Below are 26,114 nucleotides of genomic sequence, written 5' to 3' on the forward strand. Positions count from 1 at the left end.
GGGACATGGGTAGCCCGGGTGGCTCAGCGGTTTAGCACTGTCTTCTGCCCAGGTTGTGATCCTGGAGTCCCAGGATTGAGTCCCACGTCAGGCTCCCTCCATGGAGCCTACTTCTCCCTCTGCCTGTGTCTCTGCCTTTTTCTCTCTCTCTCTCTCTTTTTTTTTTTTTTTTTTTTAATTTATGATAGTCACACACAGAGAGAGAGAGAGGCAGAGACATAGGCAGAGGGAGAAGCAGACTCCATGCACCAGGAGCCTGATGTGGGATTCGATCCCGGGTCTCCAGGATCACACCCTGAGCCAAAGGCGGGCGCCAAACCGCTGTGCCACCCAGGGATCCCTCACTTGCTCTCTCTTGCTCTGTGTCTCTCATGAATAAATAAAATCTTTAAAAAATAATAAAAATAAAAACACAGGGACATGGACCACTAAGCCACACCTCATGTGTGACTCTTGATCTTGCGGCCATGGGTTCAAGCCTCATGTTAGGTTTAGAGATTACTAAAAACAAATCAACTTCAACACATACACATACACACACAATAACTATGCTGTAGGGAGACCCTTGGGTTCCACCCAGGGGGACTTCATGAGAACCAGCCACAGCTGTTTTAACAGACCCTACAAAAGCAGATGAGAAGGAAGAGATTACGCCCCAACAGAGATGATCTTTCCCCTTAAGTAGGAACACCCCAGCCTCAGACATGGCAGGAAAGGCTCTGAGAGGCTGAAAAACAAGGTAGGATGGGCACAGGAGGGAAGGGGAGGGCCCAGCCCTGCATGCCACTGGGCGTGGCTCCACTCTTCCCACTCCAGAGCCATGGGGAGCCAGGGTCCCAATGGGCTGCCCCTCGTCTGTGCTCCCTACACAGTTATGCTGCTACCACTCAGGACAAGCCGCCAGGACCCAGGGGCCCGGAGCTTCTTCCTCTGGGTGAGTATTAGTCCAGCAAGAGGCCCCAGAGAAACCCACTGCCTAGATCTGTCCATTTCCAGCCAATTTTGAGGGCCCCTGTCTTCCCCCCTGCTTCCCCTTGCCTTCCAGGTGCTCAGTGGTTAGTCTGGGCTCACACTCAGTGACCAGTGAACCCAACCAAGAGTTGAGAGGAAGTGCCACGGCCCAGAGCCCTGCTGTGGAGCAAGTCAGCCTCTGCTTCTTGCCTTCCCAGCTGCAGAGGATGCAGGCTCTGGAGAGGGAGCAGGATGCCCTGTGGCAGGGGCTGGAGCTGCTGGAGCATGGCCAGGCCTGGTTTGAGGGCCGTTTGAGGGAGGCACAGCAACAGCAGCTGCATCTAGGGGCTCTTGGTGAGGTACGGGGCTGATGTGCAGTGTGGGGGAGCAGGGAGATGCAGACACGGCAGACACCACCATGGGAAGGCAAGAGTTAATGGGCAGGGATCATGAATTGGAAGCACTGTAATGACTGGATGCCACCAAGTATTAGGTTGGTGTTCATTGTCGGGATTGGAGGAGGCTGGTCTGCATTCCATTCAGAGGGACATGGTTAGGATCACTCCATTGAGATGGGGGAGTGGCCTGGATCATTCCAATGGATCAGGACTAGACAGGGAGGATCCATAAAAAATAAGGAAAAGGGTACTGTGCTGTTTGAGGGGGATGGAGGAACTGGATTGTTAAAGAGATGGGAGTGGAGAGTGGGGGATTTTTCCCACCTGCCTTGAGGGCTACTGAGATAAGGGAATCCCGATGGAGAAGAAATATGACCTGTGGTGTCAGAAGAGTAGCAGATGGACCTCAAGTTTTCACCATGTTGTCAGCCTCCAACTCCTCCTTTAGAATTTCCTAGCAGATTTACATTCAGAGCCTCATGGCCCCCAGTTAGCCCAGATTCAAAAGATGACCATGTGTTTGCGGAGTCTGGTTCAGGAGAAGGTGAGTTTATTGTTTTTGCTTAGATTTTTGGGAAGTGGGGGTAGAGAGGGGACCTAGGATCAACACTGGTTTAAGAGGAAAAAGTAAATCCCACCCACCCCTCCCTCCCAGTTCTCCTCACATCCCTTAAATAAGGCTGATTTCCATGCTGCCCAGGGCTGGAAGGGAAGGCCAAGGAAGCAGAACCTCTGGCAGCAACAGGTAGGCTGTAGGGGGTGGCAGGAGGGCGGAGCCTGGCCCCCTAGTGGAGCGGGGAGCACAGATGCCCACGGTTTCTCTCCTCTTCTCCAGGAGCTGTCCAGGCAGAAGGCAGGCATTCAGCCAAAAGGGGAGACCGTCCAGCTTGGCTGCCCCAAGATGCGGGGGGGCCCAACCCGTGTCTAAAGGTTCCTCTGGGTTTCCTCATTTGGTGAGGTGGTGGTGGTGGTGGGAGGCCTGGGCCCGAGCCCCCAGTCTCCTTATTCTGCCTCTTGACCTAACAGATAAATGGCTCCAGGTGATGGGCCAACTGAAGTCCAAACATCTTGGTATAAAGTTTCTTCTCAGCAACTGAAAACTTCCATTTCATCTTTCCTCTCCCTGATAGGTTGATCTCCCTGATATGTCCCCGTATCCATAAATGATCTCTCTTTGGAATCTCTCTCTAGGGCAGATATGTTTACTGAAACTGTCCTTCAAATTTAAATACAAAAATAAAATAGGAGCTTCTTCAGAATTTCAAATAAGAACAATTCTATACATAAACCCCACTCCCAACTTTAGTTTCCTCCCCATACATCTTTCCTTTTCCTGAGCTTGGGAAAGCATGAATAAATAATGGAGTAAAGAGATGCGGGATCCCTGGGTGGCACAGCGGTTTAGCAGCCTGCCTTTGGCCCAGGGCGCGATCCTGGAGACCCGGGATCGAATCCCACGTCGGGCTCCCGGTGCATGGAGCCTGCTTCTCCCTCTGCCTGTGTCTCTGCCTCTCTCTCTCTCTGTGTGTGACTATCATAAATAAATTAAAAAAAAAAATTAAAAAAAAAAAAAAGAGATGCTACAGAGAAATAGGAACCAACTTTCTCCAAAAAGGAGTATTTGCTTTGGTTCCCACCAGAGTTAGAGAAAGTGTACTATGGGAGAATCCATGGCTCTCTATCTCAATCTCACTAAGGAAGAGAGGGACAAGTGCATGAGAAGGAAAACCTTCATCCCATCTGGGAGAGGTGGGGGCCAGAGGCCCATGTCACCTTCTCAGCAATGGGATAAGATTGAAAATAGCACTGGAGACCCGTTCCTCTAGGGGTTGTAGTGTTACCAGGAGGCCAAGCCTAGCAGGAGCAGTACTCCTCCAACTGTGCCCCACCAGCAGTTGCCTATCCGCCCTCCTGCAGCCCTTCCCCGAGTCACCAAAGTGGACACAGAGCTGGTCGAGTGGAGGATGGGGCCAGATGAGTGGGCAGTGGCAGCCAGTGGGTCCTGGGGAGAAGGGGAGAGAGGTTGTCAGGCTGTCTCTACCCAAATTAAGCCCACAACACCCTCCCCTTACCCTGCCTGGCCTGCAATGGGAAGTGGGGGTACCTCACCTGCGGGGCCGGAGCCAGCACCAGAAGCCAGAGGAAGGCATGGGTCGGGGGCACTAGGCTGCCTTCTCGACCTGTCGCAGTCACAGTCACCATTACCACGGAGTCTGGGGCGGCTGAGTCCGGGACCTCCAACCACAGGTGGCCCCACACAGACTCATTCGGTTCCAGGCGAACCCTGTTGAGTGGACACACAGTGGGCTGAAGGCCCAGGCTCTGAAGAGCTGAGAGCCCAGGGTCTCAGGCCAGGTGAGAATCTGAATGCCCCTGGGAGGAGGCCGTGTAGGTGGGGCTTAAAGCACCAGGCCACCATGTGAGGGGGAGCGGGAGGGACCAAAAGGTGGGCCAGAACTGAGCAGGAGGGTTCGGGGGTTGTACCTGGAGAGGTTGAAGGTGAGAGGGAACCTGGGGTTGACAGATGTCCTAAGGTCCAGATCCTGAGGGCCTGAGAAGCTGGCAATATGGAGGCTAAGTGGGGCCTTGCTGCCGGGGGCCAGGGACCCTGGGGAGCTGCTGAGCTGCAGAGGAGGGCGGGTTAGGGGAGAGCTGCTGCAGCTCCCTCTGGCCCCACCCGCACCTTCCTCTGGCATCTCACCTCCAGAAGGACTGGGACCACGGTGCAGGGCTGGGGGGCCACTCGGTGCAGGCCATGCCCCTCTCCATCCTGGCCGATCAACTCCAGAGAGAAGGGGCCCGTGGTGGACAGAAGTGCGGGTGGCAGTGAGGCGGCCAGGAGACCTCGCTCCCGTGGTCCCATGGGTTCCAGGGGCACCCGGCCCCGCTCAGCCCCTTCTGGAATCCCTCGAAGGACGACATGGGAGAAATGCGACCGAAGATCTCTGGGGTCACCTCTGAAACCCAGCCCTGTCACCTCTACCAGCAGCTGGGTCTGGAGGCCTGGGACAGGGGGTGGGAGGGGAGGATGATGGTCCACAGGAGATTCAGGTACATGGGGAGAAAAGGATGAATGGTTTTGGAAACAGGGGTTACCCCTGGGAGTATGGATGGAGAAAGGGTGCTACCTCTGAGTGACATTGTTGGGCAGGGTGAAGACAGATTCTGGGATGCCTGAAATGTTCTAAATCTTGAACTGAGAGAGGAATGGTTACATGGGTGCATTATGAAATCCAGCTGTTTACTTCAGTTAGTTACTTCTGTATATGTAAGCCGTAACTCAATAAAAAGTTAAATAGAGAATTTCATAGCTAAATAGATGGGATAATGGGAAAGTAGGGGTGGGGGGACAGATGTACCTGCTACTGGCTGAGCCAGGGGGTAGAGGCCAGGGTGGGGGCCTTCATCCATGGGAATTCCAAAGTAGAAGAGGAAGTCCAGGGCTGTCTGGGCTGAGGAGGGCCAAGGCAATCAGAGACCTTGCCAAAACAAATGTCACTGACAGTGCTCTCTGAGCTCTGCAGCCTTGTCCTCCCTTCCCAGGAATATCTCCCTCCTTACCTTGCACCCTAACCCGGGGCATGCCCTCCGCTATGACCTGGATCTCCCAGGTCCCTGGCTGTGGGGGGTCATTCATGGTAACTATCCAGAACTGCCCAAAGCGGCGCGTGTGACCTAGAGGCCCTTCGCCTTCCTCCTGGCCCTGGGAGACTCCTGATGGCAGTGGGAGAGCAAGATTGGCACATGAGATGATTCCTGTCCCTTAGTAGTTCACCCTTCACTCTCCATCCTTCCCACTGCCTCAAGTCACACTCGTGGGTGTACCTGCTGGGCTCCTGATCCAGAAGCTGCTGACCTCCCCATGGATCCGAACTGTGACCCTCTGGAGCAGCGCATCCACACTGAAGCCAAATGGCCTCCCAGACACCACAACAGGAGGTTCCAGGGGAAGGGTAACCTTGAGGGATGTGCAGAACCAAAGAATGAAGGAGAAGATAAGGCAGTGAACACAGATAAGGCAAAAAACAAAGACAGGAGAAAGGTGGAGACAGAAAGAAACGAAGTCACACGTGAAGGGCTACGGTGAAAGAGAGGGGCACAGGACCAGGGATGAAGTTACAGTAAATGACAAAGTGGAGGCAAGGGATTAAGGGTGAGGCAATCGCTTCTTGTCCCTCCTTACAAGATGGCAGGACTTCCTGTGGTAGCCCCGAGGACAGATTCCTGGAGGCCAAGGTTGGGGGACGGGGCAGTACTACTACCGAAGGAGCAATGTGGAAGGTGGGGGGCCATGGATCTCAGAGGGAGAGAAACTTCCTTTCCCACCCTTCTAACTGCTGAGGCAACACAGCTGTGTTAAACCACTAACCTAGGAGAAAGAGAAAGGCCATGTCGCCCATGCCCTTAGTTCTCAGCTGGAAGCACTAGTCCCTCTGGCCACCATACTCACCAGGTCTGCCATGCTGTCCCCAACAATGGCCGCCACATCCTGAATGTGCTGGTCTTTGGTGAAGATGACCTCTCCTCCTGAGGCCAGGGCCACGGCTTCATATGGCTCAAAACGCAGAGGGGACAAGACCTCACGCCGAGCTCGGCCCTGAACCCTCAGTGGGTCTTCAGTCACGAAGAATGTCACCTGTGCCCAAAAGAGAGGCCAGTACTTGAGTACTCCCAGTGCCGTCTACTATCAGAATTGGGGGTCTCCTGTGCAAGTGCACTATGGAGCTGATGACTAATGGTAAGGTCTCTGTCAGCCTCTGACTCTACGGCAGGGTCTCCCAGTGACACAGCCCCTAGGCCTTCACTTAGTAGTTGCTTTTCCCTTGTAACTGTCACCCTATGTCACCCACATAGTGGATTATTAGCAACTAGATCTCCAGTTCTTTGAATGGTTTGTTGGAGACAGATTCAAATATGAATTCAGATCAGACAAGGGATCTGCAAACGTTATACTCATTGTCTTCTTGTCCCACCCCTTGCCAAAGTTGGTTCAGCCACCAGAGCGTGGCGTGATCCTCATTATGAGGTGGTTGTCATGGGCTTCCCCGTATCCCTGGGCAGGTGATGCTGCGTCTCCCATCAGTGTGCTCACTCTGCAGCGCCGTTCCTGAGTCAGGGATTCCACCCGGTTGGTGAGGATGGCATCCTTGGGGGAGGCATCAGTGAAGACAAAGATGTCTGAGAGGGGAGGTGTGTGCAGCAGAGCCAGCTGGCAGAAAGGGAAAGCACTGGTATTAAAAATGGCAGCAGCGGCAGGGGGACAGGTAGAACCAGGGGGGACAGAATTGAAGGAAATATGACCCTGGAACCCTGGAGGGAAGCTAGGGGCACTAGGCTCTGAAGGTGGGGAGGGAGGTGCAGGTCCCAGGAAGGCTCCAGTTCCCCTTGGTGGCGGGATCTGGAAAGGAAGGAAGAAGGGGAGGGGCGGAGGGTGGGGGAGGCAGACCTCTAGGGCTGACAGGCACATCTCAGGCTCATCTCCACCCCCCAAGGCATGGAGCTCATTGAGTTGTTGCCAGAAGCTGTCAGGGTCACTGGTTGTAAAGACAGGGCCAAATCCTGGGGAGGGAGAAAGGAAGCAAGTGAGGAGAGGGATCCCCTCATCCCCGCCTAGGCCTACCTCCCCAGTCAAGAGGCCTGCTACGCTCCAGGGGTGAATGACTATTGAAACAACAGTATTCCCTTATACTTATATGCACAGGGCAGGGCAGAGGCTAGTGACCTTTGGGGGGAAAGTGGACCTCATTTCCAGAGCAAAATGGCAGCATCTCCTGTGGTCCTGAGTGGACCTTTACAGGGTAGGTGTGTAGGTATAAAAAGTACCTGGGGCCTCAGTTCCTCACCAGAAAAGCCAGAAAAATAATAGTACTTACCTCAGGGTGTCATTAGAACTAAATGAGTTGATTTTGTGAATCTTAGAATGTGCATTGATCCATAAGACATACTAAATTTTTAATTATTCAAAGCTTCATCAAATATGTGTTAAGCTCCTCTTAAATGCCAGCTATTAGATTTATACAGGTAAATAGGATGCAACACCAACCCTTAGGGAATTCTGAGTTTTTTTTTTAAGATTTTTACTTATTTATTCATGAGAGACAGAGAGAGAGAGAGGCAGAGACACAGGCAGAGGGAGAAGCAGGCTCCACGTAGGGAGCCCTTTGTGGGACTCGATCCTGGGACTCCAGGCTCATGCCCTGGGCCAAAGGCAGGCGCCAAACCGGGGATCCCTAATTCTCAGTCCTAAAGGTATTTTATTTGATGGTCATTTCAACCATAGGAGATAGGCAGGATAAGACAAGTACTGACCCATTCTATGGATAATGAAATTGAGGCAAAAAAAGGTGAAATGATCAGCCTAAGGATGCACAGTGACTGGTCGACCCAGGTCAGGGCGTCTGACTTCCAGCCCAACAGGGAAGGGAATAAATTATAACTAGCTTCACAGGAGCCTGCACCCACGAACCCCCCATCTTCATCCCAATCTCGGTCTACAGGAAGCGGCGAGAATTGAGAATGGCTGATTAGCATGGAGGCAGAGGACCCTGCCTAAGCACAGATCATGATTAACCTCATAAGGAAAGTGCTACCACTTTGGAAACACCAGAAGTGCCGATTGTTTCCGATATGCACACAGGTGCCAGTGAAGACTCAACCACAGGAAGTGTCACCATTTTGTTAAGGAAGTGGAACCATGAGGCCCATTTTTCCACCAGTGGCATTCACCCCTCACTCTGGACTTCCTTCCTTCTACTCTGCTCACCAGACCAGTTACCTGGGTCATGGAAAGGTACCAGGATGTAGTGGGCAGGCTCCATGGGGCTGCCCCTTCTTTGTTCCACAATGTGGCGAGCCTGGATTTTGGCAGCACTGATCTCCTCACCCATACTGCCCGTGGTGTCCAGGACAAAGCTCAGGCTGGAGGCTGGGCTGATATCCAGCAGCCTGGGGAGCAAGCTGGAGATATGGTGAAGGGTCTGTCCATTTGCCCCCAAACCCTGTCTTCTCAGCTCCCCCAAGAGCGCCTACCCATTGGGGAGCACATCTCACAGAGGCCACTCACCTAGAGAAACCCCTGTCTCCCAGGCGGCTTCTCAGGAGGCTGAAGGCTTGGATGGAGGCCAGAAGGGCCAGTTTTGCAGCCTGGAGGTGAAGCATGTGGTGGGGAGAGAAGCCCGGGGATGTGCTGTCCTTGTTGATGCCCCCCCGTGGTGGCTGGGAGCTGCTCCGGTCAAAACGGCCCCCATGGCTACATTTCCCTGGGTTGAGGAAAGACAGTTGGAGGGAGGATGTAAAAAAAACACTGCCTCCTAAGAAAACGAGGCCCTTTTTTGAGCTGGCCTGACCTTTCACTCTTCAGCAAAGGATCAGCAAGAAAGATGACATTTTGTGGAGGCCAAATCTGGAGGAAATCTGGAGGGGTCCATCATCATGGTGTACAATGGATCCCCTCATCTCTCTGGTCAGTCCCCAAAAGCTGCCGTGGGATAATGGGGAAGTCCTCCCAGCTGAGTGAGCAGCTCTTCCCCACCTGACCTTCACGGCCACCTCAGCAGGCCTCCATCCACCCACCCCATTCCTGACATCCTCCTTCTTCCAGGAGCTGATGCCACAGGAAGTGGGACAAGGGCCTGCAGTTCTGAGATCCCTATGGAAATCCCTCAGGGGAAAGGCTGTGACTTTCTCCCCTTACTTCCACCTGGTACCTGGCGGTTTGGAGGGATGAGATCCAAAGTAGCCGGACGTGAGGAGCGTCAAGTCCAGTAAATTCCCGGGGCAGCTCAACTCCTCACAATCAGAGCAGGTAGGATCGCCCACTGGAAGGGAGGACAGGAACCTAGAGTCCACGGTTCTGCCACCACTGGTCTTTAGCCCCGTCCACCCGAACTTGGGCTTACCCCCCAGCTGCCCAAAGCATATGGGCACGCTTCTAGGCTTTCTGAGCAAACACCTGGAGGTGGTCTGGTGATGAGACCAAGTATTTGGGACGGGGACTGTGCTAGGAAACCAAGAAGCATGCGGACCAGTACTGCGGGGACTGAGCCCTCTGTGAGCCGAGGACAGGAGGCGAACTTGTAACGGACAGGAGGCAGCTTCCGGTCATAGTTCAGGTGGAAAGAAGAGACGACTATGACGGATAGTCCTGGTTGCTCCATCCCATGTTGGGGGAAGGAAGCCACATGAAAGAGAACTCGAGGTCTGTTGACCTTGGTCCTGGCTCTGTCTCCCCGGGTGACCTTGGGGAGGCTATCCAGCTGACCTGGCCTTTGGCTGAGCTGGGTGACCTCACAGGTCATTCCAGAGAAGAAGCAATGGCACATCCTATGTGACCTGAGGATGTGACACAGTGGCTGGGTGGGCTGCCAGGACATGGCTCTATGGGTTCCCCCCAAGCCCCGGGTCACGGCCATACCTTGTGCCAGGCTCTGGAGCTCCTGCCTCGGCCAGAGGAGGTGAGGATGCGGCTCCTGCCGCCCCAGTTCCACCCAGTTGCTGTGACTGTAGAAATCCTGTGGGGAGGAAGGGAGATGAAGCACTGTCGTCATGATCTCCAGCCTTTACTCCCACTCCTTTGAGTCCCTCATCTGCAAAGCCTCCTCTTACCACCCCTTCCCCCTCCCTGCTGCTGTCAGATAACCCAAGTGCCCTCCACACCCTCTGCCCGTTGCCCAGAACGGAGCTTTCCCCATGTGGGAGACTCCTAGTGTTTCCTCTCTTCGCACTCAGAGCCCACCCAAAGGCCCTCCAGTGGCCTACAGGGCCCACCACTGACACCACGTCTCCCTCTCACCTCCTCTGGCTTCTCCGCAGCCACAGGAAGTGCTGCCAACTTGGAGGTGGGGAGCTGGGGACCAGCCTCAGGGCATTGGCAAGCAGCACCCCCATCCTTTCTTAAGCAGGGAGGTCTCTACCCGGGGGATGGGAAGACCCAGAGTGGAGACACCCACCTGCCCCCACCCCCCTGCCCCCGACCGTTTCACGCTGTTCTCACCTGCAAAGCATGAAGTGCAGCCCCAAGACGCCGGCGGGCCAGGGTGTGGTCCAGGGCCCTGGCTGCCACCAGGGCCTCCCGTAGAGCCCCGGCCAGGCGTGTGCGCCCCTGGCCCAGCCGTTCAGCATCGAAGTGCAGGTCAGGGTCGTTCTTGGATGTTGGCAGGAAGTCCTGGGCTGCGTTGGCACGAGACACCTCACCTAAGGCTGCTCGGAACCGCCGGGAAGGAAACCCAGGCCCAAAGTAGGCAGCAAAGAGGTCATCAGCAAGGAGGGTGCGGCCCTGGTGAGAGCAGGTTAGGGGGCAGGGGCCCCTGGATTAGGCCACTGCCCATGTTTCCTCAGCCACCATCACTCGGGGTAAGCGTGCAAGGAATTGAAGGTGTTGGTCCCTATATGAGAGAGGCAGTTCTGGATCAGGACTCTTGGGTATTGTTGCAGGGGGTAGAGGTGGGGAGGCATGGAAGAGAGGATGGCCCTCAGGAGGAGAAGTCCCAGGGAGTTGGGGAATCCCGCTGGGATGGGAGGACCCAGGGATGCTCACCAGGAAGTCCTCAAGATGCAGCGGGGGCCGGCCTGGGGGCGGCTGCTCCAGGAATAGCTGCAGGGTGACATTGAGTGCCGCCTCCTCAGTCAGGTCCTGGTGGGTGACGGAGCCAGGGGCAGCCAGGAGGCTCCAGACGTTGGGGAAGAAGGAAGATGCGGGGTGCAGCAGTTGCAGCAGCAGCAGCAGCAGCAGCAGGGAGGTGCTCAAATGGGAGAGGGGCACGTCTGTAGGAAGCATGGCTGCCACGTGCACCTGCCGGACAGAAGGCTCTCGGGAGGAGGAAGCAGCTGCGAGTCCAGGGCAGGCCCAGCGGTGTCTCCAGGGGCACCTGCTCTGCCTCAGGCCCCAGATGGGTCCCAGCCTGCCTTCCCTGCCCTCTCCCCTCGGGTGTCAACCGGAGGCCATAGAGGTACAGACACCCGCAGGAGAGGGACTGAGGCTCCTCCCCTAGGACACCCCGCCACACACACACCCAAGGGAAGGCTGAAACCCCTCTCTAGGCCTCTCCCCTACCTGGTGGCTGGGTCTCCGGCAGGGCCACTGGGGCGCGGTGTCACAGGGCACTTAGGTCAGAGTTATAATTAACCTAAGGAGGATTCAGTGGAGGGGGGTGGGGCAGGCCCAGGCAGGGGCACGGTGGTGCAGGACGGGCAGCCCCTGGCCCCTCTACTCATGTCCACCCAAGGTTGCGAGCGGCAGCTGGCACCAGGGCGGGCCTCCCTCAGCAGCAGCACAAAGGTGAATGGAGAAGAGCTGGGAGGGGGAAGGGCGTGAGCAACATGACTCAGACCTGGCCCAGTGCCAGAGGCAGATCCAGACAGAAGCACCTCTCTGCCCACCCCGTGCCTCTAGCCTAGCCTGCGGCCCTTGGAGGTGCAGCCACCCAGCCCCAATCACACAAGACAAGACATGGGTTTTGTGGCAAAATATTTTATTGCTGCCACCCCATGGTGGACACTGGGGGTCATGAGGAGTCGGGTGTATCACAGCATCTTCTGGAATAGCGCAATGGCTTCATCCACCTTCTTGAGCTCTGCTTCTATCTGTTGGAGCTGCCGGTTGGACAAGGAGAGGGGGTGGTGGGTGATGAGGACCCAGGCCCAAGAGAGGAGACAAATGTCAGGAATGGGGGCACACAAAAAGAAAAAAAAAAAAAAGGAATGGGGGCACAGCCCAGAGTCACACAAGTGACCCACAATGCCCACGATGGCAGGGGGGTCCAGGTTGGAAAGATGGGTGAGGGCCATATACAGTGAGTATTCTGGGGACTGAGAGAGCATGGCCAGCCCATCCCCCACTCATTCTCATCAGCCTCCCCCATCAGCACCTGCCCTCCCTCCCAGCATCATTGGCCTCTCAGGTCTGGCCTTCTGCCAGTGTTCAGTCCCCAAACACAAAGGGGCCTCAGAGGCCTTGTGCCCCAGCCAGTAGCCCCCACCCCCAGGTGGACAGTAGGACACAGGAGTTAGGGACGCAGGCTCCTACGCAGGCACTGGGTTTTCGTCTGTAAAATGGCAATGGCCATACCCACTGCCCTGAGCGGGCTTCCAGGCGAATGGATAGACAGAGCTCTGCTCAGCCACTACGGCTTCACCACTCAGCCTCCATTCGTTTCTCTCTGTGTCCATGTGGTTCACCCCACTGCTCCTCCCTGGAGATCCCAGGTGAGCCCGCTGGGCTTCCCGATTGTACTGGGCCCCAGACCAGCCCCTGGCATGTGGGATGGGGAGCAAGGGCTCTGGCGGGGAGGCAGGATACCTATTCTAGGTCTGCCTCCGTCCTCACGTTGCGGGTGTGACCCTGGGCTGTGCCCTGGCTCCTAGCTGTTCCTTGTGTAAGAGGAGGGAGCCCCTCCGGTTCAGGGAACCCCACCGGTTCAGGAGGTCCGGGCTATCTGCTCCCTGGTCACTGCCCAGGGCTGGGTGGAGTGCAGCCACGGGACGGGGTCTGACGATGGAGGGAGCACATGGTGTGGGAAATGGAGAAGGGGTGCCCGCCCACACCACATACCTTGGCTCTGTCGGCCTCCTGGACTTCAAGGGGCACCTTGACAGGGTAGCCTGAGGCAGCGCGGCGCTCCCGCAGACGCTGTGCCTGCCGCTGTGCCTCGCTGCGCTTGGCCTGCAGCTTGCCCAGTTCCCGGGCCGGGTCCACCAGGCCCTGCAGCTGCAGGTGGACGGAGCAACGGTCAGATGCCAGGGCCACAGCACAGCCCTGTGGTGCAGGAGCCCCCAGGGCCAGGACAGCCACCACACCCGCGCTGGCCAGCGCCTGCACGTAGGCCGACACTGCCGATGCCAGAATGCCTGTGGCCTCATCAGCCACTTCCAGGAAACCTGTGGGGAAGGGAGGAAGGTGAGAGATCTGGCCCCAAGGAGACAGGACATGAGGCAACCGCACAGGACCATGGTCCCAGAGTGGGCTGAGGGGACAGGGGCACAAGGCAGGCGTGAGGATACGAGGCTCACAGTCAGGCCTGATCCGGGTCAGGTTGTAGTCCGCACGCAGGGAGCGCACGGCTCGTGTGATGCTTAGGGCCAGTTCCATGGCAGCTTCCGCCTCAGGGTCCTTCCAGGAGCACTGCAGGGTGGAGGAGTGGTGAGGGAGGCTGGGGGGGCAGGCCAGAGGCCCCCCCCAGCCATACCCCTTACCTCTGAGGGCTCCGGATAGGGGGTAACACAGAGACTAGGGGGTGCTTGTAGTGTCCGCCGGGGCAGCCTCTGGAACAGCTCCTCTGTCACAAAGGGCATGAAGGGTGACAGCAGCCGCAGGCCAACATCCAGGCAGGTGTAGAGGGTCTGGCGAGCACACTCGGCTACCACGTGGTCCATCCCATTCAGCACGGGCTTCAGGCACTCCTAGGGGACCGGGAAACATAGGCCTCAGGGACGTCTACCTCCAGCCCCCACTGTGCCTGTGAGGCTGGCTCTGGTCTCAGTGCCAACCACTGGCAAAGTGAGGCTCAGGGCTGTGCCGCCCCACACCCACCCTGCTTCTCACCAGGTAGACATCACAGAGCTCATAGAGCCAGAAGCTGTACTGGGCAGTGGTGACAGCTGGGAAATCGTAGGCCTGGAAGCCTTGGTTGCTAAGCCTCACCGCCTCAGTCAGCCGGCTGCGGATCCAGCGGTCCACCAGGCTCTCGTGGCCTCCAGGCTTGGGAAGAAAGAGCCTATCAGCTGGGAGGTACCATACGCCTGGGGCAGGGAGGCAAAAGCCCATGGCGGGGGTGGGCAGGAACCATGGGCAGCTCTACATCCCAGGAACCTGCCAGGTCTGAAGCCACCATGTGCCAAGTACATGAAAAAGAAAGGACAGCACCCCCCCATCTCCTTGAGGGAGGACCCCAATGCCCCAGGCTTACACTGTAACTGTCTGTACCTGTGTCCATCTGTCCCTTCAGTTACATGAAGGATCCTCCAAAGCAGGGCCTGGGCCACCTGACTCAGTGGTCAGGATCCTGACACAGCACTGGCCATGCTTGTGGCTGCCTTGGGCGGGTGCTGCCCACCTCGCCGCCTACCAGGCCCTCACCTCAGAGGTGGCTGAGGGCACAAAACCCTTCCCCAGGCCCCGGAGGGCAAACTTGGTGGCGTTCCAGAGCTTGTTGCAGAAGTGGCGGTACCCCAATATCCGGTTCACATCCAGGTTAATGTCACGACCTGGGTGGGAGTGAAGGGTGAGTCCTCCCCATCTCCCTCCTGGCACGTGCCCAGGGTGTAGAAGGACAAGGGTGGGCCTCAGGGAAGGAGGAAGGACTTGGATGAGAGGTTTTGGAGGCCATACCCTGGGACGTGTAGGCACAGAGTCCAAACCGGAGGGCGTCGGTGCCACACTCGGGAATGCCTGCCGGAAAGTCTGCCTTCTGTAGGAAGGAGTCAACGGGGGGGCGTCGTGAGGTGGCCGCACCCTCCTCGGCCCACCCTCTAGTCCCAGAGCCCAGCCTCAGTACCTGGCCATCTTTAGCCTTCTCCACCTCACTGGGGTCCAGGTTGCTGTTCAGTAACTGGTCATGGAGGCCCTGAGGAGGAGGTGGGAGTGGTCAGGAGTCGTGGCCACAGCCCCATAGCCCTGCCAGGCCTGGCCCAGAGCGCGGCCCCACCTGCAGGGAGACTCCATGGATGACGTCCAGGGGGTCGATAACATTGCCTAAAGACTTGCTCATCTTTCGGCCGTGGGCATCTCGCACGATGGCATGAAGGTAGACCTGGCGAGGAAGAGCAGGGAGGGCCCGTGACAATGTATGCCCTCACCCAGACCCAGTGCCTGCCCAGGGCCTGCATCTAGTCGGCCCCATTCTGAACCTCAGGGCTTCGGGGTCCCTACCAGCGCACTCAGCACCTTTGTGGGCATCAGAGGCACTCCCTCCTCTGCAAAGCCAGGGCACAGAATCACTGTGAGGAGGCCCTGGCTGAGGCCCACCCACGGCTGCAGCTGTGGCACGGGATGGGAGGGACTGTGGGGCGGGTTCGGCAGTCTTCACACCTCTCTGAAGGGCAGCTTGCCGGTGAGCTTCAGGCCAAGCATGACCATCCTGGCCACCCAGAAGAAAAGGATGTCATGGCCCGTCTCCAGCAGCGTCCCCGGGTAGAACACACTCAGATCTTCTGACTGGGGGCAGAGCAGGGCGTGACAGGGGGCCAAGCCCCCCCCCCCCCCGACCCCCACCCCATCCCAGGCTGGGCCTTCAGGAACATACTTGGTTGGGCCAGCCAAAGATGGAGAAGGGGAAGAGGCCAGAGGAGAACCAGGTGTCCAGTACGTCCTCATCTGAGGGAGGCCAGGGGTCAGAGGTCAGAGAGGGTAGGGACGCCTCAGCGCTGCCCTCCACCCCGAGCCCGCCCTTGCCTTGCTGGAGACTGATCTTGTCAGACGACACTCCAAACTCCTTGGCTGCCTTCTCCCGGGCCTCAGCCTTGCTGCGCCCGCTCACCCAGTACCGCTCGTCGGGGTCCTGCCACAGGTGGAGTGAGTGCCAAGGGGGGCCCTCTGCCTCGGCCCCGACCCCTCCCACTGGCGAGGGTCTAGCTCTGGCCTGGTTCTCACCTCCCCCGGGGGCACAGCCGGGTCGCTGACTGTGACAAAGTAGGCTGGGATGCGGTGACCCCACCACAGCTGCCGGGAGATGCACCAGTCCCTACAAGTGGTGGGGGAGGGGGCCGTGAGTCAAGGGGTGTGGGGGGTGGGGGGTGAGGAGGTGTGCCCCGGACAGCCTTTCGGCCAACACCCACCCCACGTGGAAGGGCCTGACGCACCGGATGTTGTCCATCCAGGTGTGCCAAGTCCGCTGATGGGCCTCGGGCAGGATGCGGAGGTCTCCCCGCGTCACAGCGGCACTGGCGGCCTGGGCCATCTCCCCACAGCGCACGTACCACTGCGGCCGCAGCAGAGGCTCTACCACATCCTTGGACCGGCTGCAGGACACGTGGGTGGGGACATCAGGTGGCGAGCCCCCAAGGAGCTGTTCCATCCACCCCACCCCACCCCCGCCACCCACCCAGGCCTCCAGCCTCACTTGCAAAGCGGCACTACCATGGGGTTGTCCTCAACACCCCGGAACAGCCCCTGCTCCTTCAGCGCTGCCAGCACCGCCTTCCTGGCCTCAAACCTGGGTAGGCCCTGGGTGGGAGACAGGCTCCATCACGGCGAGGCCCAGACACCCCAAGGTCTCTCAGCCACCACCCCAGCCCCGGCAGTCTTACCAGGAAAGGCGGGGGCACATTGATGAGGGCCCCTTGGGAGTCCATGATGGTGATGGCCTCCAGCCTGTGCCGCCGTCCGACCTCGTAGTCGTTCTGGTCATGGGCAGGGGTGATCTTCACCGCACCTGGGGTGTTCGCAGGGGTGCCTGAGGCACGAGGGACTCAGTGGAGCGCCTCTCTCTACACACACCCCGTTTTGGTGAAAGATGTGGCTCCCTGACCAGCCTTATCTCCCACCTCTTTGGTACCGTCCCCTGAGACCTAGACCAAGTCCTGCTGGTCCAGGAAAGGCTTGTTTTCTTTTTCTTTGGGAAGGAAGATGAATGACTGGAGTGCACCTTGTGGCCTCCCTCTCTCTCCCAGGACAGCCCCTTGCTCACCTGTGCCAAACTCCATGTCCACAAAATCGTCAAAGATGATCGGCAAGCTCCGAGACAAGAATGGGTGGATCACACTCCTCCCCTTCAGGTGCTGGGGACAGAGGGAGACATCAAACACTCCAGAAGGCCTGGGCCCAGCTCTCTCCTACCTGGGACCCTACTGTCCCTAACACAAAAACCATCTTCTGGGCCAGAAGGCAGTTGCAGAGGAGTTCCTAATCCAGTTTTCTCTCCTCAGCCACAGGGCTCAGTGTCCGTCCCACCCTCATGCACAGTGTGGGAGCACCCTGCAACCAGCACCCCTCCCCAGCTGTGGGGAGCACTCTGCCGCACCTGGTATCTAGGATCTTTGGGGTGCACAGCTACGGCCACGTCTCCCAGCATTGTTTCAATCCGAGTTGTTGCCACCACCACCTCCTCGTCACCGTCTGGAGTGACACGCAGCCTTGTGGTCTCAGCTCCGGCCCCTTCTCACCCCCTACCCCGCCCCACCCAGGACCCCTGGCACCCCTAGCCTCCTACCTGAGCCTTGGATCTTGTAGGCAAAGGAGACAAGGACCCCAAACTCCACCTTCTCCTTATAGCCAGGCACGGAGAGCAGAGTGCGACCGGTCAGCTCCTTCTTATCCACCTGTGAGGTGTGGATTAAAAGAGGTGGCCTAGGGGCTGGGGCTGGGGCTGGCGACGGAGAGGGCCTGGGGTGGGGGTGGGGGTGGGGGTGGGGGCACACCTCGATGTCGGAGATGGCAGAATTGAGGGTGCAGGACCAATTGACAAGGCGGGTACTGCGGTAGATGACTCCCTCCTCATGGAGCCGGACAAAGGCCTCTGTCACAGCTGCTGAGAGTTTCTGGGGAGCAGGGAGAGTCAGAGGGAGGCCTAGATGTCCAGGGATCCAGGCAGACTTGCCAAGGCAGCAGGATCTGGTGAGACCTGGGCTGCCTGGAGTCCCACCACCCATCACACAGACCCCTCTGAGGGCCGGAGGGAGTAAGTACTTTTCCTGAAGAGGAGAGAGAGCTGTGAGAGTGCAAAGGTGCCCAACAAAGCCTAAGGCCTCTGGGGATGGCAGGGAAGCCACCTGGCCAGGACAGGGGCTGATGAGGAGAATCCTGGGAGTTTGGGCTCCACAGGAGAGTAAGGCCCATCATGGGCCACCAGGAAGAGTCTGAGCTCCAGGTAGGTAACAAAGGGCCGCGACAAAGGGCGAGAAGTGCTATTTGCAGCTGAGCCCTCCATGGTTCCCCACAGGTGCTGAGCTCCCCTCCTAGGGGAGGGCCACAGCACAGGTACTCTCATCCGTGGGTCAGTGGCTCTGGGGAGCTTGCCCCAGGCCCGAGACCCCTCCTACTCACAGGGTCCATGGTGAAACAGGCTCGATTCCAGTCCAAGGAGCTCCCAAGCTTCTTCAGCTGGTGATAAATCCGGTCCCCTTTCCTGGAAGTGGACAGACAAGCCCAGATCAGCACTCAGGCCTGGGCTGGAGGGAGACATGAGGGCTGACGGGGCAGTATGGGGGTCACTCATCCCTCTGACCCTCTCTCTGTGAGGATCTGGCCCTGCAGCCCAGGCCAGAAGCCACAGAGGGTCCCCTCTGGGCAGGGGACCGGGCGCTGCACACTCACTCCTCTTTCCATTTCCAGACCTCCCGGAGGAAGGCCTCTCGGCCCAGCTGGTGCCGGCTCAGGCCCTGCTCACGCCACAGTTTCTTCTCCACCACCACCTGGGTGGCAATGCCTGCGTGGTCACAGCCAGGGTTCCACAGGGTGGTCTCCCCGCGCATGCGATGCCTGTTGGAAGAGCCAAGAGGATTGGAGGTGACTGGGCCATTGGCCCTGACAACAAAGGAAGAAGGGGCTCCTGTGCACAGAGTCAATGGACTCAGGAAATAAAGAGGAGGTGGGGAGAGATCCTCCCAGCTCTGAAATTATAGTCAGGGAGAGAAGCACAAGGACAGCCAAGGAAATTTGACCAAAGAACAGAGAAGAAGCTCTCATCCAAACAATAAGTTACGATATAAGAACAGAGTTACAGATTAAGAAAACAAAAACACTGTCTGGAAACATATCTGAGCAAATTCATATTTGTTGTAAGTAGCATTTCCTATCAGTAGGGAAAGGACAACCTACTGAATAAATCTGTCTGGGACAATTAGCTAATTAGTTCCCTACTTTCCAATATTCATGAAGAAAAATTCTAGTCCAATCCATGAACTCAACACTACTAGAAATACATTAGAAAAAAAAAGTGACATACTTTTCAAAACTTGAAAGAAAAAAAAAAAGAAGGAAGAAAAAAAAGACCACAGATGAAAAGGTTTGTAACTCTGAGGTAGAAGAGGCCTTCTTTAAGAAGACACAGAGATAAAGAACACTGGCAAACCAGAGCACCTGGGAGGCTCAGCCGATCAAGCAGCTGACTCTTGATTTCAGCTCAGGTCAGGATCTCAGGGTTGGGAGATGGAGCCCTGGGTCAGGGAGTCTGCTCGAGGATTCATTCTCTCCCTCTCCCCCTCTGCCCCTCCCCCGACCCACACACACACTTAAGCTCTCTCTCCAAAATAAATAAAATGGATTTAAAAAAATAATACGGGATCCCTGGGTGGCGCAGCGGTTTGGCGCCTGCCTTTGGCCCAGGGCGCGATCCTGGAGACCCGGGATCGAGTCCCACGTCGGGCTCCCGGTGCATGGAGCCTGCTTCTCCCTCTGCCTGTGTCTCTGCCTCTCTCTCTCTCTCTCTGTGACTATCATAAATAAATAAAAATTAAAAAAATAATAATAATACTGGCAAACCAGCTAGATCAAAATATAAAACAACAAAACCCCCAAGTAAAAAGCAAGTGCTAGACCATCTGGGGAGAAATGACTGGAAGCTAGTAATGTTTTAGGGAACTAATCAGAAAATGAATTAGAGAAATGAAGACGGTAGTATTGCAAGGCTTCGTCTGCTACACATTGGTTCAAGTATGTGCAGTTGACGCTTAAGCTCTTTGCTGATGAGGCACATGAAGCATTAAATCCCAATGACCTTTACTGTGAACTTTTAGAAGAACTGGGCATTAAAGAAGTGGAGAGGAAATTATAGAAACACTGTATCCAGGGATCCCTGGGTGGCGCAGCGGTTTGGCGCCTGCCTTTGGCCCAGGGTGCGATCCTGGAGACCCGGGATCGAATCCCACGTCGGGCTCCCGATGCATGGAGCCTGCTTCTCCCTCTGCCTGTGTCTCTGCCTCTCTCTCTCTCTCTCTGTGACTATCATAAATAAATAAAAATTAAAAAAAAAAAAACTGTATCCATACATCACTTTCAAAAACTCATCAAACTATATCATATTCATTACTTTATGGGTCTGTTTATCCTTGCTACATTTAAATCTCCCTGGGGACAGGGACTAGAGCGACTCCATTCTCCTGCAGATAACAGATCCTCAGGAGTGTTGCTTATAAGTTGTACTGGACATAAACATCTTTTACGAATCCTAGTATTTGCTCGGTATTATTAAAGAAATAAGACACAAGGAACGAAAGTAAAGTTTCACTAAAAGCATTTCTTAAGGTTTATATAAAGTTGGCTACAAAAAAAAAATCAATAAAAGGTCATAGGTGTGCCTGGGTGGCTCAGTCAGTTAAGTGGCTGCCTTTGGCTCAGGTCATGATCCCAGGGTCCTAGATCGAGCCTGGGGCTCCCTGCTCAGTGGGGAGCCTGCTTCTCCCTTTCCCTCTGGCCCTGCACCTGCTTGTTCTCCCTCTCTCTCAAATAAATGTATAAATCTTTAAAAAATTACTTTTTTTTTTTAAAGATTTTTATTTATTTATTTCTGAGAATACACAGAGAGGAGAGAGAGAAGCAGAGACACAGGCAGAGGAAGAAGCAGGCACCATGCAAGGAGCCTGACATGGGACTCGATCCTGGGTCTCCAGGATCAGGCCCTGGGCCAAAGGCAGTGCTAAACTGCTTGAGCCACCTGGGCTGCCCTAAAAAATTACTTTTTTAAAGAAAATTGTCATCTGGAATATTAGTTTATATACTTGTTAACACTGCTAACACGTCAGGGGGAGGAACAAGTGCTAGAATAGGAAGAAACATTTATAATATACATAACAAACCAAAACATCAATATCCAGAATATTAAAGGATCTTCCACAAGCCAATTAAAGAAAAAAAACAGAATCAATAGAAAAACAAAGATAGGTACAGACGATTCATACACAAAGAAACCTGACTGGCCAAGAAACATGAAAAGGTAATCACAAATAACAGAGGCATCATTTTTTTTGCCCTTCAGTTTGGCAAACAAACACTGATAATATCCAGGGTTGGAAAGGACATGGGGAAATGAATATCCTCACCCGCAATTCACAGAGGTATAAATTACTGAAGCTATTTGGAGACAACTTAATATAAGCATGCCCCTCCAACCTAGCAGTTTCAGTTCCTGGTAGTACACCAGAGAAATCTTCCACTTGCACTTGAGAGAGCACATACAGGAATGTGCATTCTAGCCAGATCTTCAAGAGAAAACAATTAGGAATGACCATTAATAGGAAAGTGACTCCTTTAAGGTATAGCCACACTATTGAACGCTAAGGAGCAATGAAACAGAATGAAAAAATAAATAAAAAATAAAATAAGTAAAAAATAAATAAAAAAAGGAAGAGAATGAAGTCAGTCTATGCATAAGAACAAGGAAGCATCTCCAAAATAAACTACTAAGTGCAAAAAAAAGTCATGGAGTAACGTGTTTGATGTTAAGTCGTTTATGTTAAAGGACAGAAAAAAGAAAAGCCCATCCAAAATGAAAATTATAAACTACTGTGGATACACAAATTTTAAGTAAACAGACAAGAAAGACCTGGAATGACACACATAAAAGTGGTAGTAATGGCTAAATTTTGCAAGGGAGTAGGTCTACAGGGGCATAGTCAAAGAGACCTGAAGCTTTGCATTTCTTACAAAAGTATATTTACGTTTGTTTAATTCAAAATAATGTTATTTTTCATAACAAGAGAAAGGAGACAAGAGCGTCTACTAGTGAGGGGTGCTGGTTGCTTGACTAGGGGAGGATATGGATGATGGATCTGGGAAGGACGTGAGGAGAGGAGGAGCACCACCAGGGGGCAGAGCTGAGGTCCCATAAAGAAAAAAAGTGGACGGAGGGCTGGTCAGGGGACAGAAGGGAGGAGAGGAGTGAAGAGGCAAAGGAGACAGAGGGAATGGGTGGAAGAGGGCAGGAGCTCACCATCGGGTCAGGGAGTCCTGGATGGCATTGGTGAGTGCGTGGCCCAGGTGCAGGGAGCCTGTCACATTGGGGGGTGGGATGCACATCATGAAGACTCCCCGGGGATTTGCGCTGACACGCTGGAACGCTGATGGGGTAGGATGGGCACGTGCTAAGGCCTCACATCACCTCCTGGCCCCCTCCCAGGCAGTGTGTCCTTCGGCCCTGTTGTTGTCCTCCCATATCTCCCCTGGGCCTGGGCAGCAGAGCACTCACTCCATACTCGGGCTGGAAGAAGCCCTGCTGCTCCCACCATGGGTACCAGGCAGCTTCCACATACTGAGGGCTGTAGGAGTCGGGCATGGTGCCACTGACATCTGGGGGAGAGACGGGGAGGGGGCAGTGTCTGAGACTGGGAGCAGCCGGGGGGCTGTGCAAATCCTCCAAAGCCAAGTGGAAGCAAGGGCAGTGCAGGAAGGGACAATGCCAAAGACAGCAGCAGCTAAGGAGGGGGGTCCCTTCCCGCCTCTCATACCTTTCTTTTCCCCAGCTGGGGTTGGGAGGTCATATGTAATGACCCCAGGATCCCGTTTTCCCCTCTTCTCTGGTTTTGGTTTCTTCTGCTTGGGAGGGAAAAGATAGAGGCAGGGAGGTCATCCACCCACTGGGGCACCAACCTTCTAGTTTTCCCCGTAGCTTCTCACCTCCGCCGGCGGTGGCTGCTGCTGTTGTGTCTTCTGCTTCTGCTGGAATTTCTCTAGCTTCTCCCGTTTCTTTGCCTCCTTTTTGAGTTGAGAGGCCGTCTTTGGGGGTGCGGGGACCTCGGGGCCTGGACAGAGGCACAGAAACGCCAGCTTAGCCCATTGGGGATCCTCTGTGAACCATACTACTGTTTCATTCGGGCCATTCCAGCGGCCCAAGGGCTCCCCATGCTGGCCTCCCCCCCACCCCCCCCACCCTCAGGGTCCTTCCCTAGCGATTCTGTCAGGAACATGAGCCCCACAGAAGGCCAGAGGAATGCCTCCCCTTCTCCTCCCTAACCCTCCTCACCTGGCTGTTGAGAGAGGAGTCTGGCCCCTGAGTACAGAACCACCTCTCCCAGCACTGCCCGGAATTCTGGCTGCTGGACACATGTGGTAAACCAGCGAGTCACATTACCCCAGATCCGGCGGGCAGAAGGGTCCAGGACCTGCGACGGTGAAAAGAAATAAAATATCCTTAATCACCTTAGAGTGAGGTCTGATGGGAGCTGCACGTCCCCATTCTTCTCCAGGCCCCTGTGACTCACGTAACGGAAAGGCAGGAGCAAGGCCGTGACAGCTGCCAGGTCAGCCAGTGTGGGGGCCTCCCCAGCCAGGTAGGTGTGCAGCCGAAGCCACTCTTCCAAGGGGCTCAGGGCCCTGCCCAGGGCCCCCAGGGCAGCCTATGGGGAAAGGGAAGGGGTAAGGGACTAGGCTTGGCCCACCTCATTTCCCCATCCCGTAACCCACTCAATCCACGAGTCCTTCCGCTCCCAAAAATCACCACCTCTGAGGCCAAATGGTCATAATAAAAATATTTCCATTTGTTCAACAGATTCCTGCTGCACACTTACTATGTGTCACATGAATATGTTAAGCACCAGAAGTTAAAGACTGCATGAGGCAACACAGTTATTGCCTCCAGAGGTGTTTATTAAGCACCTACTACAGGCCAGGCACTTCTCTAAGGAATGTGGAGACAAGCAGACCCTGACTCGTGTTCACACTCCAGTGTTTACACTTCAGCGGGGGAGACGATAAATGCGCAAATATAGAGTACATCACCCTATTTTTCTCTGTAAGTGCTGTGAAGAAAAACAAATCAGGCTGAGGGAGATGAGGCATTCCAGAGAGGGGCCCTCTATGGTAGGCGGTGTAAGTAGGACATGAGGGAGCAAGCCAGGGTGTAAACCAGGGATTCATTGCTTTCATTCATTCATTCATTCATTCATTCATTCATTCATTCAAAGAATACTAACGATCCACCATGTGCTCAAAACTGTGCAAGGAGGTGATGGTTCTGGAAGTGCCTCAACCTGCACTCAACCGCCTCAACCTGCTAGCGCACTCTCTGCTCTCCCTGCCTTCTCCTCCATCCCCAGCACCCCGCCACTCCTCCCTCCCTCAACCCACTAGGCAGTAACCTCCACCTCCGCTGCCTTCCACTCCTCGATTCTCCTCCCAGACTCTAGAACCCCGAGCACCAGTCGGCGCTCCGCACAGCTCTTCTCATCTCAGCGTGTTCCTCAACAGGAAAACTTCCACTTTCCAAGACGAAGACCAAGGCTATTTAAGAGACCTGCCGAGGTTATCACTGCAGATGACCACCGGGGATTTGCTCAGTGTCTCTCCACGCCTGGCCCGCGCCCTTCCGGGGCTCCTTACCCCTTCTCATCTTCTTCTTCTGCATTTCCCCTCCTCCGTCCCGCTCACCTGGGGGTCCTGGGCAGCGCTCCGGAGTCCCAAGGCGGGCAGCGTTGCTCCGCAGGCGGCCGGTATCAGCTCCGTGTCGGCGTAGCTGACCCACTGTTGGACCAGCACGGCGGCCCGGCTCCCCCCGGGGCCCCCCAGGCCCGCCGGCCACAGCAACTGGGCCACGGCGGTGGCCCCCCACACCCAGAGCCCGCCGGGCCCCCGCTCCAGGGCGGGCAGACGCGGTGGGGGGCAGGGGGTCCTGCCGGTCGGGGGCGGCTGGAGGCAGATGCGCGGGTGGGCTCCTCCCCAGCCCGGGCCCTCCCCGGCCTCCCCGTAGCGCGCGGCTATGAGGGCCCGGAGGCTGGGGAAGGCGTCGGGATGAGGGGAGACGTACAGGACGGACATGGGTACGCCGGGGTCCGAACGACGTGGAGGGAGACCTAGGGGCAGAGAGACGGGGGCGGCTGAGCGACCCGAGCAGAGGGGACCCCGCGGGGTCCCCCAGGGCCGGAGGTCCCACCCGGCCTCGGGAGCCCAGGGCCTGGCTCCACAACGGCGCGCGCCCGGGGCTGCCCCTCGGGATCCGCGGGTACGTACTGGAGAAAGGCGGTCACGCCGAGCCGGACAGCCACCTGCGGCCGGGGCCGAGGTGGGCGGCTCTCGGGGCGCCCCCGGCTCCCTGCACCGCCGCCGGCCGTGCGCGCCCACGTGTCCCCCTTTGTGACAACGAGCGTTTCCGGGCCCGCGGGTCGTGGCGCGGGCGGCCGTGCTCCGCCTGCGCGGGGGCGATGCCCGCCGACAGCCCTCGCGGCCGCGCCGCCCGCCGCGCTCCCGAGGGGCTGCACGAGGGCGCACGAGGGCGCACACGGGCGCGGGCGCGGAGAGCGCCCCGGACCCGCTCCCGTCAGGCGCCTCCGCGGGCAGCCCGCGCGGGTCCTCGAGCCAGGCCGGGCCGGGAGGGGCGGAGGGAGGGAGGGAGCGAGGGCGGCGCCCAGCGGGCAGCCCGGGAAGCGGCGGGCGGGGGCCTGGGGCGCGCAGCCTCCTCCCGAGGCCTCTCCCCCCCCGGAAGCAGGCGTCCCGCCTGCCGGCCGTCAGCTCCTTTGGTGCTGAGAACTCGTCTCTAGAGGAGACTCCTGTTTGCCAAGTGAGCCGGTTAGTTCCCAGTCCTAACTCCGCAAAAAAATATACCACTTGGGTACGCCTGGGTGGCTCAGCGGTTGAGCAGCTGCCTTTGGCTTGGGTCGTGATCCTGGAGTCCCGGGATCGAGTCCCACATCCGGCTCCCTGCATGGAGCCTTTCTCTCGCTCTCTGATGAATAAATAAATCTTTAAAAAAATATTTACCACTTGCATTGATCTGTTATATTCAAAAAGAGTGTAGTGATCTGGCTGGGTTCAGGAACCAATCCAGCAGCAGCAAATGCACTTTGGTGTCTCATAAGATTAACTGTCAGGTGAACGGGACAGAGATGGAAAGGCAGCAAGTTCTCCTT

The 26,114-nt window shown here is 56.3% G+C and overlaps 3 protein-coding genes across 11 annotated transcripts; 1 reads left to right on the plus strand and 2 right to left on the minus strand.

Moving 5' to 3' along the window:
• Nucleotides 1-196: 196 nt before the first annotated feature.
• Nucleotides 197-2,986, plus strand: SAPCD1 (suppressor APC domain containing 1). 5 transcript variants are annotated; one of them, XM_025418240.3, is made up of 5 exons: nt 197-934; nt 1,170-1,310; nt 1,798-1,893; nt 2,005-2,094; nt 2,185-2,986. In XM_025418240.3, exons 1-5 carry the CDS (start codon nt 821-823, stop codon nt 2,275-2,277), a joined length of 534 nt encoding a protein of 177 aa, XP_025274025.1. In that variant the 5' UTR covers nt 197-820; the 3' UTR covers nt 2,278-2,986. The 5 variants fall into 5 exon arrangements, with proteins under 5 accessions (XP_025274025.1, XP_035553761.1, XP_048947912.1 ...); XM_025418238.3 differs by having other exon boundaries at nt 208-934; nt 1,046-1,310; XM_035697868.2 differs by having other exon boundaries at nt 201-934; nt 1,046-1,310; nt 2,005-2,986.
• Nucleotides 1,862-11,756, minus strand: VWA7 (von Willebrand factor A domain containing 7). Of its 4 annotated transcripts, none has more exons than XM_025418237.3 (17): nt 11,401-11,756; nt 10,885-11,139; nt 10,342-10,623; nt 9,763-9,859; nt 9,056-9,166; nt 8,413-8,608; nt 8,125-8,306; nt 6,796-6,908; nt 6,442-6,558; nt 5,800-5,985; nt 5,175-5,307; nt 4,911-5,063; nt 4,709-4,801; nt 4,051-4,247; nt 3,834-3,973; nt 3,459-3,633; nt 1,862-3,351 (listed from the first exon to the last, which is right to left on the minus strand). In XM_025418237.3, the coding sequence occupies exons 2-17, from the start codon at nt 11,122-11,124 to the stop codon at nt 3,187-3,189; spliced, it is 2,580 nt and encodes an 859-aa protein (XP_025274022.3). In that variant the 5' UTR covers nt 11,125-11,139; nt 11,401-11,756; the 3' UTR covers nt 1,862-3,186. The 4 variants fall into 4 exon arrangements, with proteins under 4 accessions (XP_025274022.3, XP_025274019.3, XP_025274021.3 ...); XM_025418234.3 differs by having other exon boundaries at nt 4,051-4,352; nt 11,401-11,713; XM_025418236.3 differs by having other exon boundaries at nt 4,051-4,352; nt 8,125-8,294; nt 11,401-11,703.
• Nucleotides 11,757-11,801: 45 nt separating this feature from the next.
• VARS1 (valyl-tRNA synthetase 1) lies at nt 11,802-25,375 on the minus strand. 2 transcript variants are annotated; one of them, XM_049091950.1, is made up of 30 exons: nt 25,219-25,375; nt 24,640-25,061; nt 23,475-23,609; nt 23,237-23,375; nt 22,891-23,015; nt 22,722-22,806; nt 22,457-22,563; nt 22,208-22,326; nt 18,595-18,759; nt 18,325-18,406; nt 17,700-17,819; nt 17,492-17,600; nt 17,303-17,397; nt 16,970-17,060; nt 16,590-16,714; nt 16,403-16,506; nt 16,143-16,301; nt 15,934-16,024; nt 15,736-15,841; nt 15,587-15,657; nt 15,373-15,498; nt 14,990-15,094; nt 14,840-14,908; nt 14,674-14,752; nt 14,422-14,549; nt 13,888-14,043; nt 13,539-13,745; nt 13,356-13,467; nt 12,898-13,223; nt 11,802-11,939 (listed from the first exon to the last, which is right to left on the minus strand). In XM_049091950.1, the coding sequence occupies exons 2-30, from the start codon at nt 25,024-25,026 to the stop codon at nt 11,871-11,873; spliced, it is 3,792 nt and encodes a 1,263-aa protein (XP_048947907.1). In that variant the 5' UTR covers nt 25,027-25,061; nt 25,219-25,375; the 3' UTR covers nt 11,802-11,870. The 2 variants fall into 2 exon arrangements, with proteins under 2 accessions (XP_048947907.1, XP_048947906.1); XM_049091949.1 differs by lacking the exons at nt 22,891-23,015; nt 23,237-23,375; nt 23,475-23,609; nt 24,640-25,061; nt 25,219-25,375 and having other exon boundaries at nt 22,208-22,334; nt 22,463-22,563.
• Nucleotides 25,376-26,114: the final 739 nt, after the last annotated feature.

This window comes from Canis lupus, chromosome 12 (genome assembly GCF_003254725.2).
Source record: "Canis lupus dingo isolate Sandy chromosome 12, ASM325472v2, whole genome shotgun sequence".
Taxonomy (NCBI): Eukaryota; Metazoa; Chordata; class Mammalia; order Carnivora; family Canidae; genus Canis; species Canis lupus.